Source organism: Tasmannia lanceolata, unplaced genomic scaffold (genome assembly GCF_043159265.1).
Source record: "Tasmannia lanceolata isolate RefF3 unplaced genomic scaffold, GAP_Taslan_0.1 ptg000019l, whole genome shotgun sequence".
NCBI classification, from domain to species: domain Eukaryota; kingdom Viridiplantae; phylum Streptophyta; class Magnoliopsida; order Canellales; family Winteraceae; genus Tasmannia; species Tasmannia lanceolata.
In genome coordinates this window covers 20,009,732-20,035,350 of record NW_027518696.1, presented here as the reverse complement: position 1 = coordinate 20,035,350, position 25,619 = coordinate 20,009,732, and the positions used below count along the sequence as shown (strand labels likewise).

At 40.4% G+C, this 25,619-nt stretch overlaps 1 protein-coding gene across 3 annotated transcripts; it reads left to right on the top strand.

The window, feature by feature from the left end:
- The first annotated feature begins 6,195 nt into the window (after positions 1–6,195).
- LOC143852866 (glycine-rich RNA-binding protein 4, mitochondrial-like) lies at positions 6,196–25,187 on the top strand. 3 transcript variants are annotated; one of them, XM_077362498.1, is made up of 6 exons: positions 6,196–6,261; positions 6,702–6,767; positions 6,884–7,160; positions 7,262–7,330; positions 24,283–24,389; positions 24,612–25,187. In XM_077362498.1, exons 3-6 carry the CDS (start codon positions 7,067–7,069, stop codon positions 24,723–24,725), a joined length of 384 nt encoding a protein of 127 aa, XP_077218613.1. In that variant the 5' UTR covers positions 6,196–6,261; positions 6,702–6,767; positions 6,884–7,066; the 3' UTR covers positions 24,726–25,187. The 3 variants fall into 3 exon arrangements, with proteins under 3 accessions (XP_077218613.1, XP_077218612.1, XP_077218614.1); XM_077362497.1 differs by lacking the exon at positions 6,196–6,261 and having other exon boundaries at positions 6,367–6,767; XM_077362499.1 differs by lacking the exon at positions 6,196–6,261 and having other exon boundaries at positions 6,367–6,771.
- The last annotated feature ends 432 nt before the right edge of the window (positions 25,188–25,619 follow it).

The window sequence follows — 25,619 nt, the reverse complement described above, 5'->3', positions numbered from 1 at the left end:
ACTAAATGAAAGCCTCTTTCCATGCCTAAATCAATGCTCTCTTTACCTCTTCTCTACTTCCAAATCTCAAATCCAACCCTTCTTTCAATTTTCAAAGAAGTAATGGAGGTTGAAATGATAGAGAGCGATGATCTCGCGGGATTCCGGCGGGTTTGATAAAAATGGAAGAGGTACGGTTTTGCAGGTTCAATGGCTGCACAAGGGAGATGAAGTGGGTTGTGAGGATGGGGTTGAAACAGAGGTGAGGGTCGGTGGTTGTGATGGAGATGGGTAACCGATGGGGTGGGTTTTAATGGGAAAACGAAATGGATTTTGGGAAAACGAAATGGGTTTTGGGACCGATTGAAATTTTATTTTTATTTTTTTGAAATGGGTTGAAGATGGTGGTGGAAGGAGAAGAAGAGGTTGGGGGATTTAAATGGAGGTTGGCTGGCCGGAGTTGGGTGAGATGCCTGGAGAAAATGGCTGTGAAGGTGGAGAAAGTGGTTGGTGGTGGTGGAAATGGGTTTTGGGGTGAAGAAATGGTCGGTGGTGTTGGTAGAGGTTGGAGTTGCAGAGGAGATGGAAGAAGGTCGGCCGGAGCTCCGGTGATGGAAAAGTTGCAGAAATGGGTTGCAGAGGGCGAGGAGGATGGTGGATATGAAATGGGTTTTTTGGGGTTTCGGATTTTGCAGAGGAGAAAAGGGAAAAATGAAAGGAGAAGGTGGAGATGGATTTATGGTGGTAATCAGATTCCGGCAAGCTCGCCGGAATCAAAGGAGATGGGTTTTAAGGGTTAAAAAAAAATTAAAAATGATGATGGGAGGTTGTGGATGGAAGAAGAAGAAGAAGATGAGGAGGAGGAGGGAGATGGCCGGCCGGAGATGATGGCTGAGAAGATGGTCGGCGGATATGGGAGCTTTTCTCTCTTCTTTGCTTCGAACCATAGAAAAAAAGAAAATCCCCCCTCAAACCCTAATTTGCTAGGTGCCTATATAGGGCATTGATAAACTCGACCACTTTTCTCCCGGGACAGCCCCCCTCTGTGCATATTTATGACTACTCTTCACTCAACAGGGGGGCCTAGGAAAGAAATGGTCTAAAAAAATGATATATCCTGCCTCCTTCCTCTCCTTTGGACAGCCCCTATCTATGCGTTTTGTACATTTCCTAACCTACAGGGGGGCCAAGCAGAAAACAGGGGGAAATATTTTTGAGAATAAATCTTCTCCTCCCTTTTGATCCTAGCCCTTCAAATCAGCTCTTTGTTTAAGGGCTGGGATCAAAGGAAGCCTAACCATCTAGGAAGCTTCCAAAGATTCTCCTCTAACTAATTTTGTTACACACTAATCAGTACCCCCTATATCTCCCTGGACAGCCCATTACGAAAAATTTGAACTGGTTTTTCAGGTTCCAGTGCACCCCTACTTCTGGCTAAGTCACCACCCTTATTCCTACATTACACTACTCTACAAACGTCGTCCGTTTGCTAGGCAAACTGCGACGAATTCTGACGAAATTTTACGGGAACTTTAGTGGGATCCTAACCTAGCTTGGGAACAAATTTGGGACACTAAAACACTAGTTTGACAGGGTCTCTATCCTGACCGGGCTTATTAGGGTTCGGTCAAAATGGGGTGTCTACAGATGCCCATCTTTGGTAGAGCGTGTGTAACGCGTGAATGCCAAAGCTGAACAGACGACACATTTTGGCTGACCCGAAAGCAAAGCAAATTTTTGGGTTTTGGGTTCTAAAATTGTACTCACAAAGGTAAGACTACAAAATAACACTACGAGACTAAAAGACTGCAAGCAAAAGGGAGATAACCTCTCACCGACCCTTAACTCGGCAATCACGATATCTCAATGAGATAGCCTCTCTCTAATACTCACGAGTCAACTATCTAAACCAAAACGCAAGGACTCTATTAGAGCAAGAAAACACAAAACACAATGAAATCTCGGAGAGTGTAAACCATTATTTACGCAAATATAAATCAATCACTCAAACAAATGTCAAACAATCATTCAAAGAGTCTATAACACTCTGAGAGTCCAAAATAATCACTCAAGGAGTCTGTAACACTCTGAGAGTCTAAAACAAATCACTCAAAGAGTCTGTAACACTCTGAGAGTCTCAAAACAATCACTCAAAGAGTCTGTAACACTCTGAGAGTCTCAAAGCAATCACTCAAAGAGTCTGTAACACTCTGAGAGTCTAAAACAAAACACTCAAAGAGTCTGTAACACTCTAAGAGTCTTAAAACAATCACTCAAAGAGTCTGTAACACTCTGAGAGTCTAAAACAAATCGCTCAAAGAGTCTGTAACACTCTGAGAGTCTAAAACAAATCACTCAAAGAGTCTGTAACACTCTAAGAGTCTCAAAACAATCACTCAAAGAGTCTGTAACACTCTGAGAGTCTCAAAACAATCACTCAAAGAGTCTGTAACACTCTGAGAGTCTCAAAGTAATCACTCAAAGAGTATGTAACACTCTGAGAGTCTAAAACAAAACACTCAAAGAGTCTGTAACACTCTGAGAGTCTCAAAACAATCACTCAAAGAGTCTGTAACACTCTGAGAGTCTAAAACAAATCGCTCAAAGAGTTTGTAACACTCTGAGAGTCTAAAAGTAATCACTCAAAGAGTATGTAACACTCTGAGAGTCTAAAACAAAACACTCAAAGAGTCTGTAACACTCTGAGAGTCTAAAAACAATCACTCAAAGAGTCTGTAACACTCTGAGAGTCTAAAACAAATCGCTCAAAGAGTTTGTAACACTCTGAGAGTCTCAAAGCAATCACTCAAAGAGTCTGTAACACTCTGAGAGTCTCAAAGCAATCACTCAAAGAGTCTGTAACACTCTGAGAGTCTAAAACAAATTGCTCAAAGAGTCTGTAACACTCTGAGAGCTTCAAACACACATAAAAACCTTTATATTCAAAGAGCCTCAACTACCTGAAGAGTCTGTAACACTCAAAGGGTCTCAACTACTCAAAGAGTCTCAAACACAATGCAAAAACCTTTATACTCAAAGAGCCTCAACCACCCGAAGAGTCTGTAACACTCAAAGGGCCTTAACTACTCAAAGAGTCTCAAATCAACACAAAAATATTTATACTCAAAGAGTCTCAACTACCCGAAGAGTCTGCAACACTCAAATGGCCTTAACTACTCAAAGAGTCTCAAATCGACAAAGGAATTGATAAATTATCTCACAAGAACCCAAATTTATATGCCCGTGATGTAACACAGTTCCAACCCGATTGGACCCAACCCGATTTTCAATTGGGGTTGGGTCGGGTCGGGTTGACCCGATTTGATATGGTACCAATTGTTGACCACCTCAACTTAAGCTGGGTTGTTTAGGATTTTGAGAACCAATAGTGAGTCACCAATAATAAGTTTTTAACTCACAATCGATTCTGAAAATCCAAACCAAACATGGAGTAACAATTAACAAAGGGAAATGGTATCCGCACTACTATATTTTGATGATCAGAATCCTCACTTTATTAAGGTACGGTATGGCCCGCACCATAGATTATCCAAACTGTCCAGTGTGGACTGTTGAGACTATTTCAATGTTGAAAAAGAAAAACACATATACAGAACTTCTTCAGATGGAACCCAAATTCGGGTTTCGGGTTGGGTTGCCCGACAGCCCAACTCGACGCGACCCGATTTCCAATTCGGGTTGATTTTTTCGAACCCCACCCACCCGATTTGTGAAAAGCTTAACCTGACCCAACCCAAATTCGGGTTGAACCCGTCGGGTTCGAGTTGAACCCGACCCGCGTGAGAACATCGAATTAACAACGATGGTGTCAAATTATATATAGTGCTAATGTCCTCACTGCCATATTGTATAATGGCACTACTGACCGTATTTTGATGATCACACTCCTCATTTATTAAAATGTACACTATGGCCCGTACCATAGGATGATCCAAACCATCCATTAGATGTGCCACTGCCTACATACCCCAAAAATAATTTTCATAGGTTGATCCGAACCCTCCAATCTATAGAGGGTTATAGGTTGATCCAATCCATCCATGTGATGGAACACAACATCAATCGGTTGTGCCCGTAAAATATAGTGCTAATGTCCTCACTACCATATTGTATAATGGCACTACCCACCGTATTTTGATGATCGCACTCCTCACTTTATTAAAATGTATGCTATGGCCCGTACCATAGGATGATCCAAACCGTCCATAGATGGGCCACTCCCTACATAGGTTGTGCCCAAAAAATAATTTGCATAGGTTGATCCAAACCGTCCATGTGATGGAAGACAACATCAATCTGTTGTGCTCGTAAAATCATTTCCATAGGTTGATCCTAGCCCTCTAATCGGTATAGGCTAATCCTAGCCCTCCAATCAATAGATGTTTTCATAATTGTTGTTCCTCTTCAGGTGCCTGGAATCCGTCAATATTTTGGAAGTGTTCTGCATGAGTAATATAAAGTAGTTCTTTCGTCATTGTCATATGTCTTTACCTCTTCTTGGTAGTTTTTTTTTCCGTAATTGTTATAGACTGGAACCTTGTTTACGTACTTTTCGTATGTAGATTACGATTTTACCCTCCCATAAGGGTTAATGGTAAAAGGGTAATGCTGACGTGTAAAGGTTTGAGGACCGGGGGGTATTTGAAACTCATACGCATGGGAATGTGAGGGCATATTAGGCATTTCTCTAACATTGACGTGAGGGAGGAAGGGGAGGGGTGCCACCTAAGCAGCCAACAGTAAACCCCCCTCCCTCCTTATTATATTAGACTAGCAAAAAACCCCGTGCGATGCACGGGCCGACAAAGAATTGTACAAGCCACATCATAGGTTGATCTAAACCGTCCATATGATGGAAGACAACATAAATAGGTTGTGCCCGTAAAATAATTTCCATAGGCTGATCCTAGCCCTCCAATCTTTAGAGGCTTTGTACTAGTATATATATATATATACATTTTCTGTGGTGATCCAAACCATTCATTTGCAAGGCCCTATCCTATGGAGCTGATTTTTGGTACACACCCTATCTATGATAGGGCCTTGCAAATGAATGGTTTGGATCACCACAGAAAATGTGGGACCCATGTGATTGGGGCGCTTAAGCTCACCATAAGTTTGGTGAGCTTAAGCTCACCAACACTTTCCTCATATATATATATATATATTCAATATTTTTACGTCTTCTTTCAAATAAGGTATTTGCTAGGCACTTTCGCGGAAAGCCCTTTCTCCGTGGACTTTTGTATGTGAGAACAGCTACACAAGGTGACTTTTTGACATATTTTGTCTAATTCATTTAATTCATTTTAGGTGGCTGTTTCATCATGCAAAAGCCAGCCTTGAAATGGGTTTATGTGAAATTGGCTAGAAAGTCTCCTCAAATAAATACCGAAACTAAGAAATTCTGAATACCTATTTAAAGGTGTACGATTTGGTCGTATAGATACGCGTGGGTGTCATTATCAAAAGGATCTTTGGTTAATGGCAACGAACACTCAACTTTTGATCTTCGATGGGCTTCACACATGGAGTATTTTCTCTTCTTGAATTGTGGTCAGCCCCTTCACCTACTGATGTAGAGTCATATAATATAGGATGAGGGATAAGAGGCGCCTTTATTAATTTCTTAGTGATTTTAAGAGAAAATTTAAATTTTTTCTGACACAATGTGGGAGGGTATTGTAAAATGAGGAGAATGGTCTATTATAAACCATAGATAATAAAAAATGTGGGTCCAATCCTGGAAATTCCAGGTGTCGACCTAAATGACCCAACATGGGGGTATTTTGATCCTTTTGCATGGTTATGTTTAAACATTAACTAAAACGATCCCTATAGATCTTGAGCATCAAATGAATGAAAATTTTTATTTTAATGAGTTGGGTTAGAAATACCTTTCATCATTGCCGCACCTCCAAGCATGGAATCCGACGAAACTATCATTTTTTTGCGAGCAAAGTGGGGAGAGTTGACCGAAATGAGCACTAAATACTTTTTGAGAGATCTCCTCCAAATCACCGGTATGGCTATCGAAATCGTGAGCATCGGCATGTAAGAAGTGTTCGGGATCTATTAAACTATCCAATGACCTATCAATGGTTACAGAGTTAGCAAACCTACCAATATAAATGATACTTTTATGTAGGGGGTCATCTTGGGTCGGGGTTAACACGATTTTTTCCCAGGTTGGGTTGGATATTTCTGTTGTTGGGTTGGGTTCGGGTTGAAAAAAAGCAACCCGAGCAACTTTCGGGTTAGGTAAGAGTCATGAAATTTTCATTGTGAAAAGCACTGATATTTAAATTTCGTCGACTTTCTTGTATTGCTTAACTCCTCGGGTTTCCCACACCCATCTATTCTTTAAATTTTCTCATTAATAACATCACTTTTTGGGTGTAGCAACAATTTGTATTGATTATTTATTACCTCGTAGGAGAAGTTATCAGGCATTTTCTCTCTTTTCAATGACACCTTTTACTTTTCGTCATAGACTACCACTCATCTTCTTCTTCTCTATACAACCCTAGCTAGGTTTCAAGTTTCAACATCTATTTCATTTCTTCTTCTTTCTTGAGTAAGGTTTGAAACAAACTATCCAAAGTTTCACGGCCGGATTATTGAACGATAATCCCTTCATATCTTCTTCATCCCTTTAGGTTTGGTCGACGACGAGATTATTGAACTCTTATTCTTTTTAGGTTTCAACATCTATTTCACCGGTCGACGCAGCTTTATGGTGGGACTATTGAAGTGGGGCGACAATGGTAGGTATTGAAGACAGATTATATAACCACTTTCTTCTTTTTTTATTTCTTCTGCCCATTTCTTCTTTTAATGGGTAAATCAACATGGATTTAAGGCTATGACTCGTGTATTGCAGCTGAATGAGGAACCTAAAAGTTTAGAGAACCATTGGATATCCTCAGGAATTGGGGTTGAACGGTTCAGATCAATCAAAAGCAGTAAGACCCACTTTGCAATAGTGGGTGCCGCATTTCCCCCGACCCCCTTCTCTCTCCAGTAAACCCTAGTTTCTTCATAACATTTCTCTGCTGCTACCTTAATGGCTGTTAGGAGGGTATGCCTTTCAGCCCTACATTTGCGGTGGTACTGTGCACCACCATCAGGGCCTTCCACTTCCAAACTCTTTGTTGGAGGTGCTTTCTTTTCTTCCCTCTAAATCTTTCTGTTTTTTTTTCTCTCTCTTTCTCTATACGATTTAATTTCTACTATTTGTTTCTGTTTTGGGATTTTAAAGGCCTTTCATGGGGTGTGGATGAGAAGTCCTTGAAGGACGCTTTCTCTTCCTTTGGACAAGTCACCGAAGGTAATCAACAAAAACCCTTTACTTCATCATCTTATATCTTTCTCATCTGATGCTAATTGCTTCATTCATTATGATTGAATTTCATTTCCTTCTTCAATTAACTGTTATCTTTCCCTCTTGAGAAAGATTGTATACGAATTGTTTGGTTTGCTCAAACATGGAATGGTGTAGGGTTTCCTGATTTGTTTACGGTCCATTTAGGTGTGCAACCAATTGCATTTTAGGTGCAATTTGGTTGTAAAATTGCAGCCTATTTTGCCAACAATGATAGAAGTTTGGAAGGTTTCAAGTAGAAATATTGAATTATAAACAAGAGAGCTTTGATGGATAGAAAAGGAGTTGCAAAGCACACATTCCTTCCGCTAAAACATTGGTTCCCACACAATTCAAAGAGACGAGGGCGCATTTTGACTACTGAAAACAAATAGAATCCAACAGATACTTGTCAAAAAATTTGCATTATTCCCCTAGATAGGGAAAACATGGTACACTAAAAATGAAGAAAGGACCAAAAATGAATGCAAAAGGTTTTCCCTCTAGTTCACTATGTATTTTCCTCTCACTATCAATAGGGCGAGGTAACAACTTGCTCGAATAAGCCTCTAAACAAAGTTACGAAGCAATAGAAACAAGCATAAAGTAACTAAAAGGGAAAAAAGAAGAGTTTTTGTCATAGGGATACTATGAAGTTCTCTTGCTCAATGCTCCAAGTATTAAAGGAGAGTAACACTAGAAGGGGACTTTTGTACAATAAGAGGTGTTACAGCGATTCTGATCGAGTAATGAGAGGTACGAGGTGACTGCCGATCAGTTTCATAGAGATCACTTCTACCCTGTCGGGGTCTAGTGACGACATTTCCTTAATACGATTGATTTGTGATTGGAGCTGTTCACCATCATCTTGGAGATTTGTAGAGATTATCATCTTAGCTTCATCACCATCTGAGCTTGTGATATTGATGATCGGACGACAGAGACATGCCATGGTTTTCACTAGAGATACCTCGTCCATTGGCGAGGGCGTTATTTGATTGACTATTCGTGGATGGATGCAATGCAACTATGACTATTTTGCAAGGATGTTCTTTAGCATATGGCAGGCTTCTACTCGACGGAGCCGAGTTCTTCAACATAGGGGAAATTGTTGTGATCCAGCCATCATCTTAACCGTCCGATTTAGTTTTCTTATTTGGTTATTGGACGTGTGCTATCTTTCTTTTAGGTATTATTATTATTTTTTTGATTTATTAGCATTTTGTTTAATCCAGACATGAGAGATGTTCACATGGCCTATGATCCATCTTACCTCCTTTTCCATGGTCCACTTATCCTTTTTAAACCCATCTTTTATAGCTTTTATCCATGACCAACTTATTTGTTATTTCCTATTAGCTAAACCCCTGAAAACCTATGTAAAGCCCTTTTAATGCCTTTTCTTTTAACCTATCTGATCAAATAAAGGGTTCTACTACTTAAATAACCGAACCCCTTCATATAAATACCCTGAACACTCGCCTAAAAAGAGTCATTTGATTACTGCTAGCTGTTTATTTTTTGTGAGAATGTATGGTGTTGTTTTATTGAAGTTAGAATCTATCTATGCTCCTAAAGTTCTCTGAAAATGACTCTTGAGCCCTAGGCTTGCACCACATATCCATCCTCTCGCACAATAGCAGTGCTAGATCCAACTTCTCAATATGATTTGTTGCGAATGCAAAGAACCTTTCCCTCCCACAATTTGACCACAATCCATCAGTGAAATTCTCTAGACTTGACAGAGTGGTTGAATTGACTCACTTGTCAAAAGAACCTCCATCCATTTTCGTTGCAGAGACAACTTCAATCATTGTCATAGGCTTCGTGTGATGCAAAAAATTGATTGAATAATCAGTGTCTTCAATTACAGTGATAGATTTAGAGGTGGTCTCCATCAGTGGCTTCTGTTGCATCTTCTTTACCCAAGGTAATTTGCAATGGCTACGATCATGCTTGAAATCTCTGTGGCGGGCGGGAGGAAAAGATAGAGATGGATGGCTGAGCTGGTTGGTCATATAAGAGGGAACTGAAGTGAACTAAGATTAATCATGACGCGCCTCCCCATCATCTAGAGGGAAGTAGTCACCAATAATCAATGCCTACCGATTGGCCGCACTCTTTGGAAAGGAGTGGGCCTCTAAGTCTGCATTTTCTCTCCAAATTACGGAAGGAAATTGGAAAATTAGCCATTATATCACTCTCGTCTAAAATTTTTGCAAGCCTCCAAGTGCATCATTCCCATGCTATATCCACTTGTTTGCATTTGAGGAATCACCCTCAATAATGAAAGAACCCCAAGAATGTTTCCATAAGTTATTTTATTCCTTTTTAGAGCCATCACTTTCGCTTCATTTGTATCCCTGGCCCTTATTGGTTGAAAAAAGACTACTACTCCCTCTCCCCTGCTTTTCATTCTCCTTGATGATAATAACCTTAAGGTTTGGGGGGTCAGAGTCCGGGGAAGTCCATGTATTAATCTCTAATATACACAACTAGTAATGAGGTAACCCCGCATTCTTCAAACTTCTCGATTGTTATCCCTTGGTGAAGGCTTCATTGCCGAAGTCCACATGGTCATTGAATTCAGATGTTTTAATTTGGGATCTTTACACCTTTTTCTTTTTCATTTGTAGATTTTTCTATTTCATTCTTTCAATATAGTCCACACCTGTATTTAGAAACTTGAACTCTGATGAGAGCTCAACCAATGTATAACCCACTCTAGTCGGGCGAGTCAAAGAAGTTTTTGATTAACTCGGTAGGGCTAAGCACAGACTTGGATGAGAACTTGGCCATATTAAAACCGAGTCAACTTGAGCGAGTTGATGACTGAATAAAGGAGCATGGTTTTAAACATCGATCGACGTGTGTCAGTTTCTATTGACATATGTTGATTTAGGTGATGGGCAATGCAAAATCCACAAGAAATTGAATTCTTACAAGGCGTCAGTCAAACTTTTGACCGACTCCATTGCGTTTCGGTCATGTCAACTAAAATGTTACCATGCTAGTGTGTGTGTGTGTGTGTGTGTGTGTGTGTTCGATTTCGGTCGAAGCGACCAAAGTCGAGCCGAGAACCCTATTTTTGGAGGCTTTCTTGGCAAGTCCTTAATTGTTTTAATGTTAAATTCATTCATTATTGTGCAAATACATCAACAAACACATGTATTGATACATTTGCAAACTGATTTGGGGTTTGAAAATTGGGGGAAAAACAGATCGAGGAAATTATTAAGGAACATAAAGAGCATAATGCATACTGTTTTCTTGTTATATAATGTAATTTATAATATTGTTATTGAAAAACAAACAATATAGGGGTTTGAAAATTGGGGGAAAAACAGATCGAGGAAATTATTAAGGAACATAAAAAGCATAATGCATACTGTTTTCTTGTTATATAATGTAATTTATAATATTGTTATTGAAAAACAAACAATATATTTTAAAAAATTAACAAAATCAAGGCATGTGTAGATTCGGCCATGCCTTGTTATACCCAAAATTTATGTTTCACACAATAATGACCACTTGAGGATGAGTGGTCACTAATGTACTCTTTTATGTTATTGTGTCTAACCTTTTTCACAGCCTTGAGTTGTATTTGTTGTATTGTGTGTATGGACATGATATCTTATCTTTATGCAATTAACGAATGTAGTGATTTTTTTGTACATTTTGTGAGCATATATTTATTTGGTTGTGCAACATTTTGTGTTTACAATGAACCTTATTATTTTAGGCATACCTTTATTATTCCAGGAAGGCACACATGTCCCTAGATGTTTGATCTCTCTCTCTCTCTCTGAAATGGCGAAATTTTCATTAGGGAAAAAAGGACACCCTAAAGATCGAGATGGTCAATACACAAAATATAGAAATAGATACAGAGGAGAACAGCTCCTCAAGGGGGAAGAAAATCATAGATTTCTTGTGAATCCTTGCAGACACTTGCTCTAGCAAGCCTGGCAGTCTTAGTGTTGGCTGATCTTCTAATTGTAGAAAATTCCAGATCCTGTCACCCTGAAGCCATTTGATAACATTCAGGGAGTTTCCTACTATCAAGCGATCCATTGAGCTACTCTCAATAAGCCGCAATCCATGAAGCATCGCTCTATTCTCAGCCTCATTCGAGTTCGCTGTTCGTATGGGGCTCGAGTATGCTAGAGAGGTCACCCCCGATCATCTCTAAGAAGACCCCCTTTCCTTGCTGGACTGGGCTTTCCAATGCTTGACCTGTCGAAGTTCAATTTCAGAATCCCCCTCTAAACTATTAAGGTGCTATGTCTGAAAGAGTAATCGGGAATCCATTGCCCTGGCCTCACCCCATGCTTGCAATGACCTTTTCCCAGAGATGATCCCCTTCCTCCCCAAATCGCCACAACCACTTCCCTAGTAGTGCATTAATAACTAACTTTCAAGGTTTTAAATCTCGGTTCCGGTCATCAGCGAAACCGAAACGTTTCGGTTTCGGTACGAAATTTCGGACAAAATCTTGTAAAAATTTCGGTGAAATTTCGGAAATTTCCGAAACGTTTCACCGAAATTTGTACTTCACTGAAACGTTTCACTAAAATTTCCTAAATTTCACCGAAGCGAAACGTTTCGGCCAAAATTTTCGAAACGCTTCGGCGAAGTTTGGTACTTTTCTGACTCAATGTAAATTTCGTTCCGTTTTCCACCGAAACCTAAATATTTCGTTTCGGCCGAAATTTAAAACCATGCTCACTTTAACATTCTCATCTCCAGACCTCTCGCCTGCATAGGCCTCTTGACGTCCTCCCACCTGACCGAATGAAAATTTCTTTTTTCATCCACTCCACCCCACAATAACCCTCTTTGTATCTGTTCTATTCTTTTAATAACACTCATAGGGCACTTGATGATAGATAATTGGTAGATTGGGATGTTTTCCTGCACCAATAATAAGTGTTATCCTTCCACCTAGAGAGACCAGGTTCCGCTTCCACATATCTAGTCTCTTTTCCACTCTTGTCCACTATTGGGTCCCATTCCCTCTTCCTTGGGCTACCTATGCATAAAGGATTCTTAAGTTTTTTGATGGGAAGTTGTCCACCATGCAACCAAGGAGGCCGGTCATTCCTTCAGTGTAGTAGTCTGGAATATTAATGCGAAGGAGTCTAGATTTGCACATATTGGATCTCTGACATGTCACCATCTCGTAACATCTTAGAATGGCTTTTAGGTTTAACACCTTATCTATCTCTGGCGCACTGAACAAAAAGGTGTCGTCTGCGAACTGGAGATGAGACATTTCCACTTGATTCAATCCCACTTTCAAGCCTTCAATCATCCCTAGGATCAATGTTCTGAAAATCGGAATCGTATCGTAAATCGTAAGAGGCGTCGAATTATAAATCGTAAGATTTTTTCAGATTTATATATAAAAATCAGAAAAAATAATAAAAAATAGGAAAAATTATAAATAAGAATAAAAAGAGTAATTATCAATTTTCCATTCAAAACCATTAAAATAAATAACATGAAATGCTTGATAACCACTTAACCGACTGTCTTAATTAAAATTAATTAACCATTCATTACCAAAATGGCAAAATCCATTCATTCTCTCTATAATGATCTCAAAAAGACAAAAACAACTTTAACGTCTCACACATGAACCACAAAACGAAACATGAAACATGTCATGAACTCATGATTCTATAAAATATAGATCGTGGATGTCGTTGATCCCATTCATATCCTCATCATCATCTTCGTCATCAACATCGGTAATTCCTCCCTCAACATTAACACCCTCATCTCCATCATCTGTGTCGGGAGCAGAGCCAAATTCTTCTTCTTCATCTTGCAATTGGCACTTGTCCTTCCTTTTGTTGAGGTTTCTAACTCCTGTTACATTTACATTAATGAATATCAATAAATCATGTCTTTACTACTAAGAACGGAAATTACAAATAGCTTACGTCTTCTCTTTTGTTGAGGCGTATGACTGGAGCCAGCGCCTGTCTCATCTCCCACAACTTCCTCCACAAAACATTCACATATCCAGCCAAGTCGTGTCTTCGGGAAGAACAGGTCCATCTCTTTCCGTTATCCACTCATCGTCCGAGTCCATGTCAGATAACGAAATATGATCAAATCCTTTTTTGTCCCTCCTATTTGAATTGCGAACTAGAAGTTGAAGATTGTATTTTACAAATACAAGTGCATTCATCCTCTTTTGTTCGAGTCAGTTTCTTCTTTTTGAATGTATCTAAAATAAAAAAAGTTAATGAAAAAAATTAAAGGGATACAAATAAAAAGATATGAATACAAAAATTAGACTAACATTTACCTGCTCAAATGTGCTCCAGTTGCGCTCGCAACCGCTAGTACTACATATTAGGCTTTCAATTCGAATTGCAAATTTTTGCAACTCGGGACATTCATCTCCAAAGGTGTCTACCATAAACCTATTTTTCCAAAAAACAATTATGATAATTTCTAAATGCATAAGATAAAAATTCAATTAAAATTTTTACTTAAAGAATTTACCTGCTAGCTTTTCTTTCCTCATTAACTTTGCCATTTCCCGTCCAAAGAGAACCTCTGCTTTCTTGAACTTATCAAGTTGTTGGTTACTAATTAACACCCTCTTTTGAACTTGGAATCATTTTTTCTATGCAACCCAATAGCCCCACCTTAATTTCAATGTCCACGTCATTTGAGTCCTCATACTGAAACCGCGGATTTAAAAAGTAACCTGCTGCGTGCAAGGGCCTATGAAGTTGCCTGTCCCAACGTTCATCAATGATATGTCAAATTTGCTCATATTTCTTCTTTATGTGGCCCAAATTCTTTGCACTTGCCTCTTTAGCTCGGTCCATAGCCTCATAAATGTACCCCATGGCAGGCCTCTCATCTGAATCCGCTAAGCATAGGACTTTCACCAAAGGGGATGTTCATTTCAAACAATAATATACACTAGGCCAAAATGTGGAATCGCCCAACACAATTTCGCGTATCTTGATCCCATTGGTTTTTTTGGAATATGGGCTTTTTTGCCAATCATCTGAGGCAAACATCTGCATCAAGCCCGCCTTTCTTTCTCTTAGACTCTTCAATGTCAGGAAGCACGTTGCAAAACGTGTCACAGCTGGCCTTGTCAATTCCCTTTTCGTATGCTTACGCATAAGATGCAAAACCCAACTATGATTGTAAATGTACACTGTGATCATCTTGGCCTTTGCTATGTTCTCTGCATGAATTGGTAATTTTTCAATGTCTTCAAGCATCAAATCTATGCAATGAGCGGCACAAGGAGACCAAAATAATTTTTTCCTCTTCTCCATCAACAATTGCCCTGCTTTCACATATGCAGCCGCACTATTCGTGATAACTTGCACCACGTTTTTCTCTCCCACTTCTTCCACAACTGAGTCAAGTAGAGCAAATAAGTTATTTACATTTTTTGAGATATCAAAAGTATCTACTAATCTAAAAAAAACGGTCACCTTTGGACTATTCACTAAGAAATTGTAATGGGTCTATTCAACCCATCCGTCCAACCATCTGACATAAGCGTGCAACTCGTCTTCTTCCACTCTTTCTTATATTCTTCCATCATAGACTATGTTCTCCACTTCTTTTTTGAGGAATGTATTCCTCATCTCATGGTAACTTGGGACTTTTAATCCATGTCGAAAATGGTTTATGGATTCAACCATGGCGTCAAAAAATGGGCATTTAACAAGGTTGAATGACGGCATTCGAGTAAAAGAACCTGCTATGTTTTGGCAAACTCTATCCCTATCCCCCCTTTTCCAAACTTGATTGATAGTTGCTTGCTTGCCGGTTTTTTTATCCCCTTCACCACAAAATCATTCATTTTTCTCTTCCCTCGAGCAACACGTGCATCATCTATTTCTTCCCTATCTTGATAATAGAAGTCCGGCCGCCCCGCATCATACTTTGCATCATCTTTTTTCTCCTTCTCATCTTCATTTTCCTTCAATAGTAACTTAAATTTATCTGCAACATCATTCGAATTTTGTGTACAAGCAGCTACATTATGTTTTGTACGTCCCAAATGATGCTTCATTCTAAAAACACCTCCAGAATACTCTTTCCCACAATAATTACATCTTAATCTCGTCTTGTTATTGGGAATGACCATAGTGCAGTGTTTCCATGTCACATCTACTTCTCTAACTTTAACCATCTTTATGCTACACTTCAAACTTCTCAAAGCAACCCAAACTTTTAAATTCAATGCCTGTAATGGAGAACAGATTGTGAGTACATAATATTAACAGATTATTTGACCGAAAATTAAACGTAAATTTGCGTCTAATAATCAGGTTTGCACTCGAAATCAGTTCTCAAATCCAAAACAAACAGAGCATGACTTGGTCCTTTGGACTCCAAATCAGTTCTCAAAATTGAGACCAAAAAGAGCCTAAAAGGGGTCAGTACTATTTGTTTTGGATTTTAAGAACTGATTGGAGTCCAATCGGTTCTCAAAAGCCAAAACAAACAGGGCCTAATCAGTTTTAGACTCAATCCGTTCTCAAAAGCCAAAACAAACAGAGCCTTCAGTTTTGGACTCTAAATAAGTTCTCAAAATCCAAAACAAATAGAGCAAAGGGTCAGCCCTATCTGTTTTGGATTTTAAGAACTGATTGGAGTCGAATCAGTTCTCAAAATCCAAAACAAACAGAGCCTAATACTCAGTTTGGACTAAATCAGTTCTCAAAAAAAAAAAAAAAAAAACAGAGCCGTAGAGATGGAGAAGGTTGGAGGAGAAAAAAAACAGAAAATAAAAGCCAAAAAAGATGAAATAGAGAGAGCTTACCTAAAACCGAAGTGGGTTTGGGAGCTTCTTCTTTTCCTTCTTTTACTCGTCTCGTATTCCACTCTTTCTTCTTCTTCTCTGCCTTGAACGAATGGAGGAGGAGATTCAAACCCTAAGATCGAAGTGGGTTTGGGCGTTTTGGGTGCTTTTGTAACCCTAAAGTCGATGGTAAGAAGAGAAGTTGAGAGAATGAAAAAAATAAACTTGTAAAAACCCTTTTACCATAAGTTGTGGGGCCCATTTTATTAAAAAACAGATTCTGGAATTCAATCGTACAATTCACTTGCATCGTACGATTCAAGATCAAATCGTACGATTCACATTTGAATCGCACGATTCAATCCAAAATCGATTCAAGCTTGCAATTTAAATCGTTTGGGGTACAATTCGAATCGAGAATCGTACGATTTTCCTAACACTGTCTAGGACCTTCCCTTTTTCCATCATTTTCCTGAGGGTCTCTCCTGTTATAACATATAGGAATGGTGACGGTGGATCTCGCTGCCTCAGGCCCTTGGACGATTTAAAGGAAACTTTTGGAGACCCGTTCACCAAGATGGAGAGCCACACTGAAGAGATACATTTAACTGTCCACCCACACCATCTGTTTCCAAAGTCCATTCTTTTCAATAAGTAATCTAGACCGTCCTGTTCCACCCGATCGTAAGCTTTCTCCATGTCCAACTTGCAGATGATGCCCTTCTCTCCTAGCTCCGCTTGATTACCTCATTTGCTATCAATACGCCATCTAGTATCTTCCTTGGACAAATGCTGACTTATTATTTGAAATCATCTTAGGTAGAACTCTTTTTAGACGTTCAACCAAGACTTTAGCCAAGACTTTGTATAAGCTTCTGACTAGGCTTATTGGGCGGAAGTCCCCAAGGCATATTGCACCCTTTGCCTTAGAAATGAGCACTATGAAAGTTGCACCGGTTCGTCTGTATTGCTCCAACAGTCATAAAATTCCTAGAAGAATTTGAGGCTATTCATTTTTACATAGTCCCAACTCCCAACAATCTTGGGAGAACACAATACGAAAACATCCAGGCCCTCGTTCTCACCTCTTCCTCGTTGAAGGGTTTTCTCCAAGAGTGTTCTCTCTCTCTCTCTTTCTGTCTCTCTCTCTGTCTCACATCGAATGGCACTCCATCCGGTTTTGGGCGAATGATGTTTTCTGACGAGTTCAGCCTCGAGCAGAACTCCACAATCTCTTCTGCAATAACTCCCTTTTCCTCCTTAAGGGCCCCATCCACTATCAGCCACTCTATGCGATTCACTCGCCTCTTTGTGCTAGCAATCCCATGGAAGTATTTTGTATTTTTGTCTCCCTCTTTGAGCCACAAGGCTTCAGACCTCTGCCACCAAAATATTGCCTCCTGGTTTATCATACTGTTGAATTGCTTTTTCAATGATCCCATCTCCTCCACCTCCTCTTGGCTGGCCACCCCACCTTTCCTGGCAATTTCTTGAATTCGGGTTAATAGTCTGGATTTCCTCTCCTCTCCCTCACACCCATTCCCCTGATTCCACTCCTTTAACTTTATTTTTAAATATCTTAGTTTCTTGCCTATTATAAGAGCAGGTTGGTTGAAGTGGAAGCATGCTTCAAGAGTTCTGTGCGACCGTAAAATACCTACCAAGTTGAAGGGAAAGTTTTTTATGACAGTTGTGAGGCCATCCATGCTGTACGGCTCAGAATGTTGGGCCGCCAAGAAGCAGCATGTGCATAAGATGAGTATAGCGGAGATGCAAATGCTTAGATGGATGCGCGGCCGCACAAGGTTCGATCGAATTAAAAATGAAGACATCCGTAAAAAGGTGGGGGTGGCACCAATTGAAGAGAAGATGAGAGAGCACCGCTTAAGATGGTTTGGGCATATCCAATGTAGGCCTTTGGATGCTCCAGTGAGAAGAAGTGACTCGTGCCAAGTTGATGGAGTAAAAAGATGTAGGGGCAGACTGAAAACAACTTGGGTAGAAACAGTGAGGAAAGACTTAAGGGCTAGGAACATAACTGAGAACATGACCTTTGATTGGAGAGAATGGAAGAAAATGATCCATGTAGACTGTTAACTAACCAACTTCTCCAAAAGCTTAAGCTGTTGGAGAAAGGCGTTATTTATCTTTTATACTTTAACACTCCTCCGCACGTGTGGCCCACTTGGCAAACACGTGGCATATGTGGTCCCACTTTGGGCCAACCATCGCATGTGGATTTTTGCTATCCGGGAGGTATGAACTCGAGACCTTGGGCTCTGATACCATGTTAGCTTACCAACTTCTCCAAAAGCTTAAGTTGTTGGAGAAAGGCGTTATTTATATTTTATACTTTAACATAGACGAACTCAACTAGTGTCAGGATTAGACTTAGTCAATTTGAGCTGGGTAGATCCTTTCACCTTCTTCATGAAAATTTTCTAAAGGATTCATTAGCCGACCCCAACTAGCTTGGGACAAAGGCTTAGTTGAGTTGAGATGAGTTGAGTTTCTTGCCTATTATAACATCCGACGAAGCTGAGATTGAGACTTCATCCCACCACACACCTCCGCCATCTTGGGAATCTCCAGCCATGCTAACTCAAAGTGGAATGGTATGTAACCCTAGGACTGCAATCTAGGATCAAGAAGGATAGGACAATGATCAGATATTGTGTTAGGCAAGGCCTTTTTAGATACATTTGGAAATGGCGCCAACCATTGAGGACAAATAAGGAATCTATCAATCCGACTCTGGTTGTTGTTTCTCGACCAAGTGAATTGCTCCCTGTTAACCGGCAGATCCATTAGCTCATTTCGACTTATGAAGTCCGCAAAGAGCATAATGTAGGGGTTTGCTCTAGTGTAACATTATCATTCCTCCACCAGTCTAGTAACATTGAAATCGCCCCCTATACACCATGGAAAGCCCCATCTTGCCTTTGTCTTGTTCAGCTCTCTCCAAAGCAAACTTCGATCTGCCCTTATGATTGGCCCGTATACACCCGTGAAGATCCACATGGACTGATCATATATCTTTCTCAACACAACAGACACAGAGAATCTCCCAATGAGATTATCTCTCATTGCAACTACAGTTGAGTCCCAAGCCACTAAGGCTCCCCTGGCATTGTCTATTGTTGAATTGATAGCCATGAAGTCCCATCGCTTTCAACATGCATAGGTTCCATTTTTGTTTCTTGAATACAGAAAATATTAGGATTATTCTTTACCATCAGGTGAAGCACCTGGGCTTGCTTGTTGAAGCTGCCCAAGCCTCTTATGTTCCATGCCATGATTTTCATTGGACCTCTTATGTTCCATGCCATAATCTTCATTGGGTACCTATTTGGTATATTTGCTCACCCTGGGACTGACTCCCACCCAATTTACCTCTGTCCCGCCCTCTCACTCTACTATCCTGTAGACTTTCATAGTTGACTGAAGTTTGCAGCCCAACTAACTCATTGATTATCCTTTTTGAGGCCTCTGATCTCGCATTATCAGCTTGCTCTTGTGACCATCGATCCCTAATTTCAGATAAATGTAACGTTCCGTGCAGTTTCGACTCCAGACCCTCAAATGCTAGCCCCAACGCCCTGCTAGTTGCCATTATATGATTAACCAATATTTCATTAAGATCCCCATCTGGAATCTCCCAATCAATTGGATTAGTATCATCCTCCGATTACTGAATTGTAACTAACTCTCTGCACTCATTCACAGTCTTCCCACCGTTTGCTATTTTTCTTTTACTGCAACACGGTGCTTCCTGACCCAATTCATCACCTTCTTTTGCATATTTCTGAGGCTGAATCACTCTCCTGCAAATTTGGCTCATCTTTGGAAGGGTTTGGATCATGGAGTGCTCTTTCCGAGGGAGAAGACTCTTCACCATTGAGTTGAGAACCTGCCCCTGCAACCTGCCAAGCACCACAGATAGGGGACAAGCAATGAGTTTGATCCAGGAATAAAAGTCGCATACCTTCTATTGAAGACCATTGACCGAGGGAATGTGTATCCTCAGCCTACTCAATTGAATGAGATACCTCCTCTAACCCCTGTAGATTGCCATGATTAGGAACTTTCACGGTGTTTATCTGTTCAAACAGGCTGTAACACTTCGAATCTGATACTGATATGTGTGAAGCCTACCGCCCGAATATAAGTTGGAGCTCCACCTCCGCATCTGCTGGAATTCAGGCTTGGATCTGCTCCCTGGAAGGAGCTCACCCTCGAGCTGGTGAGAACGACATGAATTTGGGGACAATTTCCTCTCGGTCCTTGATGGGCAATGGACTAGTTCTTGGCCCCAGGTTGGGCCTGGCCCAGACCTCGACTAGGCGTCGCACAAAGCCTGCTATCCAATCAGAGGCAACCTTCAATAGCAGATGCTACCAAGGAAGTGGGACCCATCTCAGTCGGAAATGTGATTAGCGCTTCAGTCTCTTCTCTAAAACCACTGTTAAAGCACTGTCCTCCAGATGTTGTACCCTGGTCTGGCCTCCTCTCCATACGGCTCCGTACTGGCACATCACTTGTCATGGGAAGAACCGCCACCTGGCTGCAAGGTACACCCATCTGGCCGCCTAAAGCCTTTTGGTTTATTACAGGTAGCCCATTTGTCCAGAGGACTAAACCACTCGTCTGGTTTGGATTAGGAGAACTTGGGTCTTCCGCCGACCTAATCTGACTTGTTGTAAGACATCGCCCAATGGTAGCTTGCTCTGTTTCGATGCACAATAAGGTTTGAAATTCAAAAGTAACCTCACCAGCTTCCCTTACATCGTACGCCTGCTCCATTGGAGCTGGCATGTGATCTCCGCCTGGAGTCTCCGGGTTTCTTCCTTGGTGAGGGTGTTCCTCTCTTCCCCGCCTTGCTGGAACTCTCGACTCCCGAACCAGAACGAGTTAAGACTGAAGCCACCACCCGCCCCGGCTAACCCAGCTGCTGGACCACCCGGCGCACTACCCCCACTCCCCCTTTTTTGGCTAGCCTCCACCCAGTACACATCACCATCTAAGATCACTTGGATCGGAAGCTGGTCCAGAACTGCGGCTGCCGATAATATCAGAACCGATCCCTTGTCGTAGCCCAACCCTGGCACGCATGTAGCATCCGTCATTTATACCCTGCCGACTATGGCCCCGATCCTTCCAAAGTTACTATCACACCTTGCGTGCGGAGGAACCCCACTTACCTCCCACCAGGTTGCTTGGAGGAGATAGGCGAATTCGATGTACCAATGTGCTATTTCTTCAAGTGGGGACTCCTTGGAGGAGATCCGGTTTATCCTTAACCGCTCCGGATTCGCTTCAGTACCTCTTTGTTTTTCAACTGATAAACATACAGAAACCCTTTGTTTTTTCGTAGCACCTCTCCGTAGCCAGAAGAGATTCCTCCCAGCCTGCTTTTAACTCCTCCCATAAGCCTTTCTTTGTATCTGGGATGGATTAACCTGCCTTGGTTCCCACCTTCCTGCATTACTTAAGGGATGGGCCACTTGTAGCCCCCCCTCCTCTTTTCTGTTGATGATCTTGGTCATGCATCGAATGCCCTTCCTGATGGTCTTGAACTTGCCTTGGAAGATTTGTTCTTACCGGATTAAGAGCCCCAGCTTGCTCTAGTCTGTTGTTGAATCCTCCTTGAGGGATATTCTGGTCCTGGGATGACCCGAGTTTTTTACACCAACATTCTAAACGCCTTTTAACATTTAGCAGCCAGACCACATCTAGAGCAAACCTAGTCCCCCCATCGACCTCGATCATATCTTCTTCCCCTTCTACCTCAGGCCAACCTCCCATCTTCTCTCATCCCTTGCCGTCTTGTCTTCCCTTGGCCCTTCATGAGCTACAGCACTTCCTCCAGATCCCTCTTGAGCTTCTGCTCCTACCATGCCCTATCAGTCTCTAATAAAATGGATATGAGATGTGCCTTGCGATGATCCTAAAGGAAACAGAAAAACAGAAAGTACCTTGATGTTTGATCTTGTTAAGCCATTATGGATGGTTGTCTTGCTTTATGTGTTTATTTGTGCTTGTTCTAGCATTTTATGAAGTTTTATCTTAAATTTCCGTGATTTCCATAGACTTCCATAAATTTTTCCATCATTTCCATGAACTTCTATAAATCTCTATGATTTTTTACAAGATTTCCATGGACTTTAGTAAACTTCCATGAAGTACTTCCTCTTTCGTGGGGATTGGAGTTGAACAAGACCGAAATTTGATTCTTGTGAGGGAGATTTTAATTAGTGGTAGGCATCCTACCCCTTCCAAGTTGGATCTATTCTAGGACTGTCATTAGAGGCCCTGGGTATACCCATAAACTAGATATGGAAGCAAGGCCATTGGAATGTCCGGAAAAGCTTAGATAGAAGGATTTCATTGAAAAATGCCTTTGTCTCTCCTGACGTGCATGCCGTCTTCGGCAATTTTTTTAGGCTGAGTAATAATTAGTCATCAACCCCAATTAAGAGATTCAAGCCGTTTATCGGCATCTTAAATATATAGTGAATTGAGATTTCGAGTTGATGGCTCAATCACCTTTAATTCAACCTCCAATCCAGCTCCCAATTCTTTGAACTCTGCAATTTGCTGTCCAGTACTTCAGGACCCAAACATAGGAAGTCACAATTGGATGCATGATTACCCTAAACTGCCAATGGACAAATAGGGCTCAACCCAAACAAGAACTTTTACATTGGACGGAACAATTGGAGACAGCATCATGATATTATGCTGATTGCCCTATGATTGGGCGAGAGAGCTTCGATACTTGTAGGCCGATTTGTATATTGTAGCCAACATATTTATGAAGGTAAAAGAGTTGAGGCATTGAAAATCCTAGAATTTACAAGAGTATAGATGATGGGGTACAATATCTTATTTACACTCTTTATTTTCCAGGTTTGTTTGCCTTCCCCCCATTCTATGTGCTACTATAATTTAGATAAGGTCACTCCTTAGCATGACTCTCTTTTTCTTCTGACATGATATGGAGCGCCCTGTCTATATTGCAATTGAGCAGGCTCTTTAGGACATCGATTGTTAGATAACTTGTCAGCTCATGTGTAAATGTTTTTGGACTGATAGGTACAATAACTAAATTTCCTTTAGATAACTTGTCAGCTCATGTGTAAATGTTTTTCGACTGATTGGTACAATAACTAAATTTCCTTTTGTATTCTAAGTACAGGTTGCTTCCTTTTTCCCATTTCATTGATTTTTTTTTTAATGGCATTTTCCCATTTCATTGATTTTCTGGCTTAGTTCTTATTTTTCGCCGAATATTCAGGGTTGTGTATGATTAACTGTATTTAATTTCCAGAACCAGTTTCCTATTCAATATCTAAATTTTCTGCAAGTATCTTGTATTTAAAATTACTATTTTTTTCACAAAAATTTTATCTTTTTAACGATAAATTTTGGGAAATGATTTCAGCGCTCCATTGTTTTGATAAACATGCGCTCCACTTGTTTGTCGTGTAATATTTATAGGTCTTTAAGAGCTTTTTGAAAACCGTAATATTCCTCTGACAGCCCTTTAAATACTACACGATAAAAATTGGAGCGCCTGTTTATCAAAACATTGGAGTGCAGAAATCATTTCCCTAATTTTTTTTAATCATTTTATATAATTTTGTAAAATAGAAAACTGAACATTTCTGCTATGTGTATAATGATGAACTCATATTTAACAGGGTACTGTTACTGTATACTATTATGTGGTGTAAAAAAAAGTTAGTTACCTCATATGAGTTTTTATATGGTGCCCGAGTGTCAAGTCCCGTGAAGGCGGGAACGCCCTTGATATTTGATCCAACAGCAGCCATCTTTTTAAGATGCTGCTGTTGGATCAAATATAAAGTGCAGTACTTTTATCGTACCACCTTCATGGGACTTGATGCTCGGGGACCATATAAATTCTCACTTCATTACCATGGTAATTTATAGTAGTGAGGTATATTATCAAATATATTGCATATTTCATCGAGTTTAGGTCTCATTGAATTATTTATTGAATCGAATTTACCCATTGTTCACTTTCTTTTGTTTAGCTTCAATTTAATGTATGTCATCCTACATTGTTGTAATGAAGTGCTCATTTGCCTTCCAGTGAGGATCATGTATGACAAAGACTCTGGTCGGTCAAGAGGCTTCGGGTTCGTACATTTTTCAGATGAAAACGATGCTATATGTGCCAGAGATGCCATGGATGGAAAGGTAAGCTGGCAAATTTATAGTTGATGCAGTTGAAAGTTAGAAGTGCAACTTAGGTTGGGTCCGGTTTAGCTTTTGCTGAAAATGAATTGGAGCCCACCCAAGCTCAACTTGATTTCATGGTAAAAGCTCAATCCGAATCCCCAAAAATCGACCCTAGTTGCTACTGTGGTTGAAAGTGCCCAGTTGAAGTTCTGTTCTTTAGCCAGTTGGTTTCCTTTGCAGGCATTGTTAGGTCGACCTTTAAGAATAAGCTTTGCTATGGACAAGGTTCGTGGTGGTCCTCTGGTTGTCCCTCGCCTATTTACCGGAGGAGAGGACACTAATCAGAAATCTTAAACTATTCTTTGGATAGAATCTTCATTTCCTTTACAAAAGTTATGAAAGCATAAAGATGGTTCCTGGAGACACCAACATTTTTTACCAGCAAGAATCACCTGAAGAACTTAGGATAGGGAATGTCAAATAATTCTTTCAAACATGCAATGGTGCCTCACCTAGCTGCGATCATCTAGCTTGAAACAGGCGGACCGTCCTAACTAGGCTGCACCTTCAAACATGCTTTCAACTGGAGGTGTTCGGCACCTGATTTCTGATTTCGCCGATGGTGAGCTTCTTCCTAGCTTCTTTTTTACGGTCGACCCAGATTTTTTGTTTCATGGATCCTTCATCTTTTTCTAGATTGTGTAATTGTTATGTTTTTCTATGGCTTCTAAGAGCTTTGTTTCACTTGGTGTACATATTCGGTATCAAAACATGTCAGTAGAATTAGATGTTGGAATAAATTAGTTTTCTAACCTATTAGTGGTTGATTGTCTGTCCACTTATCAGTCCAAAAGCTCAATGTTCCTCGCCTTACTATCCATCTGCTATTTTGGATCCAGTAATCCCACCCCTTTAGAATATCCTTCCAATGCCTTGAGGTAGTGGTGCGTATTTGAACCATGTTTAAATGTTCACCTCTAGTATACATGGATTTCAACGAATTGCTCTGCAATGAATTCCCTTTATGAAGTTGATACAATGCTTTCAATCTAAATACGCTACAGTAGTCATCTAGAGATTTGATACCAAGACGACCTTCATTTAAAGGTTTGCAATTTGTATACGAACACAAGAATGAAGATTAACGATATTTCCATTCAGAAGACATTTTTGTTGTGAAAGGACGCTGCATGTCTTTTTTAACTTCTATAAAAAGGGATTTGCTAGGGTCCATTGCAAAAGGCGTTT

Coding starts and splice junctions, on each gene's coding strand:
- LOC143852866 (XM_077362498.1), top strand. CDS start 7,067: ATGGCTGTTAGGAGGGTATGCCTTTCAGCCCTACATTTGCGGTGGTAC. Junction 7,161..7,261: donor TTCCAAACTCTTTGTTGGAG/GTGCTTTCTTTT, acceptor GGGATTTTAAAG/GCCTTTCATGGGGTGTGGAT. Junction 7,331..24,282: donor CTTTGGACAAGTCACCGAAG/GTAATCAACAAA, acceptor TTTGCCTTCCAG/TGAGGATCATGTATGACAAA.